Here is an 11,975-nt window from a genome sequence, read left to right on the forward strand (position 1 = left end):
GAAGGCAAACAGTGGAGTCAGAATTAAATGTTTCAGTAGAAGGAGAAGCAGGATAGTGGCTCACTTCTCTGTCCAGGAGCCCCACAGACAGACAGCACCCCAGCACCCCAGCAACCCCCCCCCCCCCCAGCATCCCCACCCCCCTCCCTCCCTCACATAGGCTTAAATAAGCACGAGCATCTTTGACATTTCAGGAAAATGCTTGAGGACGACACATCGTTGCCTATTTCTTTTTTTCTTTTTTTTAATAGTACAGTCACCATCACACAACTTCATCAACCGACCCTTCTGCAAAAAAGCTGCATCATGGAGTAAGCAAATTGAAGGCAACAACCAATAAAATTCAAGAAACAATGAAAATTGTTCAAGACGAAACAAACAAAATGTATTTGAAATGATATATTAAAAAGTGCTTTTGATTTTCATGTCTCTCCTCTTTGACTGATGATCGACTCCACACGTACTCATGGCCAGGGGTGGGTGGGGGAGGTGGAGGAGGGAGGGAAGAAGGGAGGGAGGGAGGAGGAGGAGGAGGGGGGGGCGCCCCAGACGTCCTCTCAGTAAAAATGTCCTGGAGGTCAGTTTGCTGCTGTCGCAGGTCCATCGTATCAATTGGGGGGGGGGGGGGGGGGGAAGTTCAACCATCAGTGGTGATATTGTCATAGCGATTAGACTGTTTCTTATTTGTCTAAATTTCTTTATTTTTAAATTCTCACTTCAATTTTAATTCTTGGAGAACATAGCTTCGACAACATATATCGCACTCATTATAAGAAGCAAAAGGTTATATCAAAATTATTAGTATAGAATCACAGAAACCCTGGTTTAGAACCAGAAAAAATACAAAACAGAGAGGTACATAGACACAGGACAATTCTTATAATTGCTTGGAAACATTATTTTCCCGCTAAGTCTTGATTCTTTTTTTTTCTTACTGCGCATATGATGTTTTTCATTTTATTTGTATTTTTTTTTTTTACAAAAAAAAAAGGAAAATAAAGACTAGTATTTTACAAAATGAAGAGTATTGTTCTTGAAGATGAGGGGTGGATTTACACAGGTGTAAAGTCCAGTTCCAATATTTTTCTGTACATAATGTATTCCATCTCAGTCCCAGAAGACAGAAAAAAAGTAATGTCTTCCAAGTTTCTCAGAAAAGGTCCTATATATAGTCTTCTTGAAGGAGGACGGGGCGAGGGGTGCTGAATTTTGGTCCTTTTTTCCTCTCTTTTTTCCACTTTCATATAAGGATCATTGGATGGACATGTAAGGCCAGTTGAAGCTGCTCCCGGATAATAGCATATCCCTGATGAGGGTTTCAATAGGAGTTTTACCTACCAAGCGGACGAAGAACAGCTGCTCGATTACCGACGAGGACACGGTGCGCAGAGAGGGCAGCCGCAGCAGGAGCTTACCAAAGCGGCTGGGCTGGTTCGGGTACTGGCTCCTCACGTACTCCTCCAGGGCGCACTGGGATTTCTCCTGTAGGCTCTCGATGTGAGCAGCGTCCGACAGGCCGCAAGCGTCTGAGGACACACACACGCGCGCGCACACACACATACACACACGCGAAGACACAGAGGTTAGACTCACCAGGGGTCAAAATCACCATCACAACAAAATCATTGACTCTTTTATATTCCACGCAGGTGAAGCAGCAGCAGAAAACATCAACTCAACCAAGCCACACACACATATTTGACTTCATTATTATCATTATTTATTCATTTATATATATATATTTTTAGATGACATATTTTCTGATCAGCTCAGCTCCGCCACATCCTACAAACCCTCAGTTTTACTAAAGCGGCCAGGTTATCATTCACCATCAGCCTTTTATTGACAAAGTGGAATGAACAAACCCACTGGCCAAACATGCTACATCACACTGAGCGAGTGGGACTGTCATACAGAATAAACAAGCCGGCTGGAGTGGGGGGCTGCACCAGCCCCGGGTTGGGTGGTGGTGGTGGTGGGGGACATCTCTGCCCTCTGTCTGCCACCTACATCCACCGACAGGAGCAGAGAGGTAGGGAGACGCCGCAGCGAGGAGCAGACGGGACGGGTGGCAGGACTAGGCGGGACTAGGTGGGCTATGTAGGCCCAAAGGCCGCTGCTCTTGATGTCTGGACTCGGGAGATTCAAGTCGAAGGAAACATAAACGGCACTGATGAATCTGAAATTACACCGGTTGTAATGTGACCTAATTACTCCGCAATAAGCTGTTAAGTCATTTCGCCTCTCTTCTCTCCATAGACCGCTCTTGGCCTGTTTTCCATGGAGGCTACAGCGAAGGCCGCTGGAAGCGTTTATATTACAGGGGAGGTGAAATCGACGTCGTCACAGAGAAACGGTACGTGGAGGTTTGTGCGACGGTGCAGCCCGTCACGCAGCAGACAAAAAAAAAAGCACGTGAGAGGCGGCTGTCCCGCACGAACCAGCCTGACAACAAACTGCTGGAACTGCTGAGAAAAGTGCTGCAGCTCAACCGCGGGCGTCCCACACGTGGAGTCTCTCAACGACTCCGTTATTGAACCGTGTGTGTGTGTGTGTGTGTGTGTGTGTGTGCGCGCGCGCGCGCGTTTCTTTCTATCTTTTTTTTGTGCAGAAACCACAGAATCCAGACAGCTTCAGTTTTCAAGCACCAATACATTAAACCACCGGACGGACGGAGGCTTTTAAACCTCGTCGTGATTTCTCAGTGCTATAACTCACCGTGGCCAGACACAATAACCTCATGAACCCGGGGGTCAACGCTGAGATCTCGGGGTGATTTACTGTGACCTTACTGCGGCCGGTCAGAGCTCCATGTATGCAAATCCCTTCGGATTAACGCTGAGTGTCCTCTTTTGAGATCTAAAGCAGCCAATAGGTTTGAATGTGACTCAACTGGGAAATATAGAGTAAAAAAAATCGAATAGTTGGCATAAATGTTGCATTGCAGAGATGTAGGAGTGTATGCCTCCAGAGAAAGACACCCCTTGGTGCTCCATAAGGCCTGCCTGCAGCCCTGCACCCTTCCACCACAAAGTACTGGCAACACACAGCCTCCACATTTGCTAATTTAGTTTAGTGAGGGCAACACGTGAACGTAAGACAATGACACCGAGCTGTTGGGAAATTGTTTGGCCTGGTCAGTCATTATTTATGCATCAAATACTGACAAGCCTGATGTTATTAAAAGGCAAACGGTCCTCGTTACTGCTGCTTCTGCTGCTGCTGCTGCTGCTGCTGCTGCTGGCAGAGCCCCACACGACTGCCTGACTGACTGGTAGTCCACCAGCCGAGGTGGGTGAGGAGCAGGAGAACATGGAGGGTGCTAACGTGTGTGTGGAGCTGCTCTGCTTAATCTGGGCTGAATTAGAGGAACGCAGTGCGATAGGAAACTCTGGTGGAACCAGCCAGCACACACGGTTACACACCGTGGGCTGCTGAATAAAGCTGCTATGTTCCTGTGCTACGGCCACTGACTGCAACCTTATTTATTTGTTTTAAAACACGCACTGACCTCTAAGTACACCTTTAAAAAAAATTCGGCTTGTCAAGTTAGTTCGGTTCCAAAACCTCATAAGTGAAGTGGAGTCATAATGAAACTAGAATTATAAAAGAAAACAAGAAAAAAGAAAACTCGAAAGTCTTCCGACAGAAGGAAACCCAGAGTGGAAATGTTGAGTGTGGTTTAACTTGGAGAGCAGGAACAGATTTATAGGACAGGATTTATATAATTTAGTCTCCAATTCACGACAGCCTGGAATGACTCAATACACACCACGGGACAATTTGGATTTACATAATATAATATAATATAATATAATATAATATAATATAATATAATATAATATAATATAATATAATATAATATAATATAATATAATATAATATAATAGTAACGCAGGCTAGTGCATTTATGTTTTGTAAGTATATGTGATGATAAGTACATAATAAAATAATTATTGGAATATGCGACAAGGCAATGCAGACTGGAGCTGTGACGCCTTCTGAATTATTAGAATATAAATCCAATTTTTTTTAAATCACAGTAATAGCAAATATTTTATCACAAATATGTCCAATTATGGAAAATGTTCAACCTTGTTTCAGATTTTTTTATGATGGGCCAAATATAAGGCGGGGGGGGGGGATAAACTTTTTTTTTTAATTTAATTTTTTTTTTTTTTTTTTTTAGGGAAGTTGAGAATGAGTTTGCGGCCTGTGAGACTTTTTTCCATCAGCACTCGCCTTTTACATAACAGGCCTGATAGCAGCAGGGAGGCGCACACAAGCAGCACCAAAATAGCATCCAAAAATTGCGCACGGAGAGCAAACTTTAGGACTTTGCCCCAGTCAGGCTTTAATTAAGCTTCCAACAATGTAGGTTACTTTTCAAAATAAAAAAGTGCTTCTGGTGACTGTTGGAATCGTGTGCGACAAGAGAAACTATTCCCTATACAAAATTAATGACTCCGCTTGGATTAATCTGCAAACAATCCGTATAGAAGCGCTGCTGTGCGTCCTGAGCAGCAGCGATGCGCTGCCATATGAGTCAACATCCATCAGCGTTTTTTTTCCTCTTTTTTTGATCTCAGCCTGCTAAGGATTATTTCCTGCCCCACAAGACACGTGTTTGTGCACGCAAAACAAGGATAAAAGTGTGTGCAGCAACACTCACAAAAAATAAGAGGCGTCAGCTGTCACATATCTTCCACTGACACACGATTTTACCTTTACGCTCGATTATTGGACACCTGTTCTCAGATTTATGGACGCGAAACCACAACCTCCCGGTCTAGACTGCAACTGAGCAAAGTTTTAAACGGGACGATTGGAGAATATTAACATCCATACTGAAATGAGCGAGTCAGGTCTGCGAGCACCGCAGGCCTGTGACATCTCAAACCTGATGCGCTCGCTAGCCTGGATTTGTTTACACGTCTTGCGCCGCGGCTACAGCTGACGTGGGAATGCCTCTAAGTGGATATGAAGGAAGGTGTTGACAAACTAGCTGCTCCATCGGCAGCATAAACATCTCGTAAACTCAGATTTGTGACCAGGTTTTTTATTTCTCTGACAAGCCGTATTCTTGATGCCACACCGCCTCGCGCTCCCAATAACATCAGCAACCCCCTCCACACACCCCCACGCTCCCCCACACCCCCTCAATTTGGTTAGAAACATGTTCCTGTGTGACATGTTGGACACCCACCTGATGTGAAAAGCACGATGGCCTTGAGGCAGCTGTACTCTGCCGAGTCTACATGCAGGGTCTTAAGCTTCTCCACTTGCTCCTGGAAGATCCGGATGTGATCCATGAAAGCCACGACGCGGTCCGCGGACATCGGTGAGGCGTGGAGGCCCGCCGCGGCGAGCAGAGGGGCCACATGCAGAGGCATGGAGCACTGGGCCGCATTAAGCACAAACAACTCGCTCCACGTCAGCCTGAGAAGGGACACCTGGTCGGTGATCTGCAGGTCGGGAAAGAAAGGGATGTTTCTCGCCCACTCCACGGCGCTGAAGAGCAACCGAGCCGCCAGCTCGCAGATGTTCTCGATGCCCATGATATTGTTGGGCTGCATGCACTGGCTCCCGTACCGGGACGTCGGGTAAGGCTCGGCCCGCAGCAATAACGAGATGTATCCGGACAGATAGCAATGGCCGTTCAGAGGGTCCCCGTTCGTCAGCGCGTACTGGCCTGGGTTGGGCTGGGTTGGAGGCATTCGTCCTCGCTGAACCGCTGACAAAAAGAAAGAGAAAAAGAGGAAATGTGCATCCAGGACTGATAAACATTGTTCACGAGTGGCAGAAGCGTCAGCCAGGCTACTGCTAGTGTGTATGTGTGTGTTTTTTTTCTTTTCTTTTTTGCTGTGTGAGACGATTCACACACGCACGCAGACACACACACACACACACACACACACACACACTGGAGGCAAAACTCTTTCCAAAAGCTACATGTATGCTGCTTGTAAGACTACTTCAATATTCTAGAGCAAATTCATCTCACGGTAACATGAAAATATCAACACCCCAGCTGTTGCCCGTCCCTCGACCCTCACACACTGCCTGGCTTTGCTTCCTGGGCTCTGAAAACCTCAGCAGTCACTTTTCCACAACAAACACACACGTAGATTTTACAGCATTCAAAAGTACATTTAGCACATTTAACTCTCGTGTTCTATAAAGGCGTCCTCACGCACCAGATGCAGCCTACTTATATTACTTTACCACTAGATTTACATGGATTTTTGTTCATCTTAATAATCATCAATTATGGTCAGATATATTACAAATGTGACTGATAATTGCAGTTGAGTATGACGACATTTATGCATTTTACCTATGTGGAAAATGTCAGCTGGAAATAAAAAGAACTTGGGCACAGTTATTATTAATTATAAAATATTAATGCCAGTCAGTGCAGAGTAGCCTGAGCCTGGGTTTTGCACCGTAAATACTAGATTTTAAATGAGGGATGTTTGCATAATTTGATATAAAAACCACCTGGTGTGGAAGGAAAGTTATTTGGCCTGTAATGCAGCAGGCAAAAACAATGAGCCATGGACAAGTTGAGCGGCATTATTCAGTGTGTGTGAGCTGTCTAGCAGGCATATGGAGCTGGAGAGAGAGACGTGGGTTTGTGGTGTTCATTTTACATTCACACACACATATTTAAAACCCTTCTGTAGCCTTCAATTATGAATTAGTGAGCTGCATATACTTATGGACGGGACTAATCGTGTTTGCACATACACACACACACACACACACACACACATACATACACACACACACACTCTCGAACACGCAGGCAACCTATGCTTCAACACCTCTACGTAAACTGTGGCCTGCTGGACCCTAAATGCCTGATCACGGTACAGTTCAGACCGCAAGGAAAACAACACAAGAGGGTCAAGCTAAGACGAGCCCGCTTTGTTCTGGCGATCTGCATTCATAAGCAGAGCTGCTGTGGCTGCACTGGCCTTTTTAGACCTCTCTCTCTCTCTCTCTCTCTCTCTCTCTCTCTGAAACACACTCACACACACACATACACACACACACACACATACACACACACACACACACAGCCAGAGAGACTAATCACTCCGGCAAACATCCCTCAAAAACATGGATGGAGAACTGCAGTATGCCCAGCCGCACAGCCTGTGACCTTAATGCAACATGGCAGCCCCTGTTTGTCTGCTGAAGGATGCGTAATCATGAGAGGGCTTTCAAAATCTACATGTACATGTACATATACATATATATATATATATTCACCTTCCCGCCGCATTCCCACTTTTAAACACTTCTTCAGCCGGCAGTATTGGCACTGATTTCGGTGGTGCTGGTCAATGGGACAGTTCCTATTGGCACGACATGAGTAGGTTAAGTTCCTCCGTACACTCCTCTTGAAGAAACTTTTGCATCCCTCGCAGGTGAACTGGCCGTAGTGTTTGCCGCTCGATTTGTCTCCGCAAACCACACATTCAATATGCTGTTGACTCTGTCCAGAATTTTGACTCCCCTTGTCCCCGGCGGTCCCCGGTGTGGACGGGGGTCCCGGCTGGCTGGGAGTCTGCGGAGTGTGAGGCGCCGCCGACGCCGCCTGCTGCTGCTCCCTCGCCGGCTGCGCTGCTGGGTTGGGGCCGCTCGGAGGTCCTCCGGCCACGTCTTCCTGCGGATCTCGCCAGACGCTAACTACCATTGCCATATCTCGGCCCCGGAAAGTGCTATAAAGCGAAATGGTCGCCGGTGTTTATGAAGCGTAGAGCAGGAGAAAAAAAATAAAACGAGATCTTGAGAAAGGACCGGGCAGTGCAAAGTCAAATCGGTGCTCGCGATCTCATATGGGTAAGAAGGGGAGCACAGCGCGATCAATACATTCAAAAAATAGACAGGAGGGCGACTGAAGAGGCACCCCGATCAGGATATGCAAGTATCGGGAGGCCAGTTCCAAGGTAAATTGCAGTCAGCCATTCAGGAATCCCTGATCTTGTAGGAAAACCCGAGTCCAGACGTAACAAATTGCAGTTTGGTACCAAAAAAAAAAAAAAAATAGCCACAAAGGAAAAGGCAGGCAGGAGCAATTCACATGGACGCAGGAGCGAGTGTGTAAAAAAACCTTTTTGCTGGAAAGACACGCGATCCAAAGTGCTGCGGAGATAAATTCCTTTCTCTTTTCTTCCTCTTGTTCCTTTGCGCTCCCGTCTTCGCCGTATAGGAGGAGGAGGAGGAGAGGAAAAACTGAAGAGCTGGATGATTTTTTTCTCTTTTTCTTTTTTTTTTACATCTATATTCTTAAATAAAGCTCATCATCATCATCATCATCATCATCTCGCAGGCAGCGAAGGAAAACCGCGTCGCCGAATGAAGTGCCCATGTATAGTTTCACCTCTCTCCAGCAGGGAGGAATGGAGATACGCAGAGAAAAAGATTTTTTTTTTAAAAAAAAAGAAGAAGAAGAGGGAAAAAACACCAACAACTAATAGAATATGCAAGAAGAAGGAGAGACCCAAAAAATGAATGCGCTTAAACGGGAGGACCAGCAGAGCAATGTTTCCGAAACGGGGATCTGCGCGAATGTCTGTATATAGTGAACTTTGACACTACTATTGAAACTGACACGTTTCTATGGAGATCGCTGCGCCTTATATGGTGCTCATGTCAAGGAGCCAAGAGAGGGGCTGCTGGAGACTGATAATCAAAGGCGACTGACTGGCCAGAGCCCTGCATAGAGGAGGAGGAGAGGGAGGAGAGGGAGGGAGGGGGGAGAGAGAGAGAGCGAGAGAGCGAGAGAGAGAGAGAGAAATGGGAGGCTAAGGTTATAACCAAGCCCTCTCTTTCTCTCCATTGGTTAGAGTCCTCCCCCCTCCCTCCTCCGTTTCGTTCACTGCAAAAAATGTCCATCTCCACAAGTCAGCGGCTCTCATGAACTCGTCTGATAATGTTTTTATTTTCGTCTTTCTGGAAAATCACGCAGACGACGGTGTCGTTCAGAGAACTCCTCTCCGTCCCAACCGCCCTTTTACACTCCGTAGGAGGTGAAATCTCGAAATGTGATTTAAAAAAAAAAAAAAAAAAAGAGGGGGAGATTCTGTGAGAAAGGACAGGTCAGTGTCATTTATTGCGCGTGAGCTGCGGATCTGGGCAGGAAACAAGCGGAAGCGTCTCATTCTGAGCGGCTGTTCGCTCTCCTGCTCTGCTAATTCAAGATTTCCGCACTCAGCTGCTGGACTGACTGATGTTCTGTGGACGGATATTTTTTGCAGTGTTGTCATCTACCACTGGAGGGGCTGGAGGGGAGGGGAGGGGGGAGCTGGAGGGGCTGGGGGGTGGATGGGGGGGGTTCTGACAGGCACAATTTACATTGAGCTCGCCCCGCGCTGCTATTTACTTTGAAACCTGATTAGTATGGGCCGTCTATTGTCACCGAAAAAAAAGAGGAAGAAACCCTGGATAGAATAGCAGAAAAATCGGGGTAAAGGCAAGGGGGGGGGGGGGGGGGGTGGTGAAGCTTTTACGCACGACAAATATTCCAAAAAAAAACTGTGCGCCGCCTTGGGGGGGGGGGGGGGGGCACCCTTGGTTCAGAATTTCCCTAAAGTTTCAATACGGTTTGTCTTGGAGCAGCATTTTTATGGTAAAATTAACGTGAATGTCATTAACGGTTTATAATCTCACACGCTGTGTGTGTGTGTGTGTGTGTGTGTGTTTTGTCTTTGCCATGCGCATTGCGGTACATCCCTCGTCTGTAACGGCTTCAGTCCTACTGATTAAAAAAAAACTTACAATTGTGCATAAACGCGATTATTAAAAAGGGGTAAAAGAACGGTGTATAAAAAGAGAAAGAGGGCGAGAGAGAGAGAGAGAGGAAGAGAGAGAGAGACGCAGCGCCACCGGTCGAAGGTGTGCAAAGTAGACCGAGCAATAAGCAACACGCAGTAATTACCGAGGTCCTCTAGTCTCCACAATCACGGAGCTGGTGTCACATTATGTCTTAATAATGACAGTAATTCGAAATCATGTGAAGTTGCTGGGAATTTTGCCTTGGGATTCCGGCTTTTCTCTCTCTCTCTCTCTCTCTCTCCCTCTCTCTCTCTCTCCCTCCCTCTCTCTCTCTTCTGTAGCAGGGTTTCTTGCAGGCTTTCTCCCTCCTCAGCTCTGAAAAATGTCTGGATCGCGCTGCCATCTAGCGTACATAGTATAATTACAACCTCATATTAATGCATGCTCAAGTCATCAAACATGCAGGTTTTTTTTTTTTTTTTTTTTAAAGAGACGACTGTTTATTTTAAAATAATTTTCATAAAAGAAGCTCAAACGATCCGACACTATTTTCTCTATTTTTCTTTTTTAAACCTCCTGAAAATAACCTTTGGGGAGCTATGATGGTGAGTCTAAAAAAAAACCCAAACACACACACAAAAGAAGAAGAGAAGAAGTATAAATAGAAGTTATGATAAAAGTACATAAAAATACCCTCAAAAGGACATCAGCGTTTCAGAGCACTGGACTGGTGACAGACAACAGTCGCAGCTGATGAGCAGGAACCTTCCCAAACATCAACCATTGTTTCACGCATCAAACGAGCTTCTAACAGAAATAAGAAAAGTGAGAAGCGCCTCTGCAACGTCGGAGCACGCAGAGATAGGAGCAGTTAGAGCGGAGCGTGAATATGCAAGTGGCCCCCTTTGGAAGCGCAAAAGGAGGGATGGGTTGTTTTTTAAGTATTCAACAAGAGAGCTCTCTCTCCCGTCTCTGTCTCGGACACTCCACTCCAACTCCCCGGCCGTGGCTCCAGCTCTTTGAAAAGGTGAAACCAATAAGATTAAACCGGACAAAGATATTTTTCACTCTCCCCCCCCCCCCTCTTTTTTCTGTAAGTGTATCATTAAGATTTAACTCCACAGATTGAGGGGGGGAAAAAAAGGGGGCTCCGCGGGAGAAGAGAGGAGAAGAGGAGAGGAGAGAGGAGAGAGGAGTGAGAGTGAGAGGGACAGCGAATGGGGAGCAGAGGCTCGAATAGAAAGCTGGGGAAGCGGCGAGGGAAAAAAGGGGAAGAAAGCGGACAGCGGGACATTAAAGGAGGACGCACCGGCGGCGGCGGCGGTCACGGACGCAGGAGCGGCGTTCTTCCTCCTCACTCCAACCCCCCTCCCCCCCTCCCCGGGTAAGCAAAGTCTATTTATTTTTCACTTCTCCTCACGCAGGAGCCCTGAATGCAACCCTTGGGTCAGGCTTCAGGAACCTGCAACTGTCACAACTTTTGGTTGGTTTGTTTGTTTGTTTTTCTCGTCCACGAGTGGACCTCTTTTCTTTTTTTTTTTCCCCCCTCCACATTATCACCGTTTACCGGGAGTCGTTGCCGCGTTCCCGACTGTCCCCTCTGATTTGTACTTCAGATAGAAGCGGGGGTTATTACAGGCTGCTGGACGCGCTCGCCCCCTCTGCACGTCCCGTCCACCTCACCTGAGAGGGCTATTTGTTGTTCGAACACATAATGAAAAGATCGATAGCAGCCTGTTAGTCTCAGCGATAGTGTCACCGGATTAAAAGACTGATAGCAGACCAACACCTTCCCGGTCTGTTTTGTTTTTCTTTCTCGCTGCGTGATTCCCCGGCGCATGAGGATAATATTCCCCTTAAACCTTGAGCGTCAGAAACATGAAATAAGCATTAAAAAAAAAAAAAGAATTAAAAAAAAAAGTTGCTGGAACTTTTCCAACCTTTACCACATTTATCTAGTCAGCACCGCGAAAACTGGAATGAAAACTGATGCAGAAAAAAAATTAATAAAATAAACGAAGGTTGGAGGATAAACTGCAGCTTTGTGCTGTTCTAAAAACGGCAAGAATAGCGGGATTGCGTCATTCCACCGCGGGTGCGTGAAGTTCAGGATGATTGATGATTTGACGCCAGCGCAGTCATATTTCTCATTTTGAAAAAAAGAAAAAAAAAAGAGAGAGAGAAGATCC

At 46.3% G+C, this 11,975-nt stretch overlaps 1 protein-coding gene across 1 annotated transcript; it reads right to left on the reverse strand.

Moving 5' to 3' along the window:
• Positions 1-234: 234 nt before the first annotated feature.
• Positions 235-8,711, reverse strand: nr2f1a (nuclear receptor subfamily 2, group F, member 1a). Its single transcript, XM_086205917.1, has 3 exons — positions 7,279-8,711; positions 5,207-5,734; positions 235-1,526 (listed from the first exon to the last, which is right to left on the reverse strand). The coding sequence occupies exons 1-3, from the start codon at positions 7,709-7,711 to the stop codon at positions 1,252-1,254; spliced, it is 1,236 nt and encodes a 411-aa protein (XP_086062043.1). The 5' UTR covers positions 7,712-8,711; the 3' UTR covers positions 235-1,251.
• Positions 8,712-11,975: the final 3,264 nt, after the last annotated feature.

This window comes from Aulostomus chinensis, chromosome 6, assembly GCF_037954235.1.
Source record: "Aulostomus chinensis isolate RoL2024-O1b breed Wild chromosome 6, RoL_Achi_v1.0, whole genome shotgun sequence".
NCBI classification, from domain to species: Eukaryota; Metazoa; Chordata; class Actinopteri; order Syngnathiformes; family Aulostomidae; genus Aulostomus; species Aulostomus chinensis.

What these genes read in the sequence shown, in the direction of transcription:
- nr2f1a (XM_086205917.1), bottom strand. Translation starts at nt 7,711, where the DNA reads ATGGCAATGGTAGTTAGCGTCTGGCGAGATCCGCAGGAAGACGTGGCC. An exon ending in AGTGGGAATGCGGCGGGAAG is followed by an intron (nt 5,735 to 7,278) that starts GTGAATATATAT and finishes TCTTTTTGTCAG; the next exon opens with CGGTTCAGCGAGGACGAATG. An exon ending in CATCGTGCTTTTCACATCAG is followed by an intron (nt 1,527 to 5,206) that starts GTGGGTGTCCAA and finishes GTGTGTCCTCAG; the next exon opens with ACGCTTGCGGCCTGTCGGAC.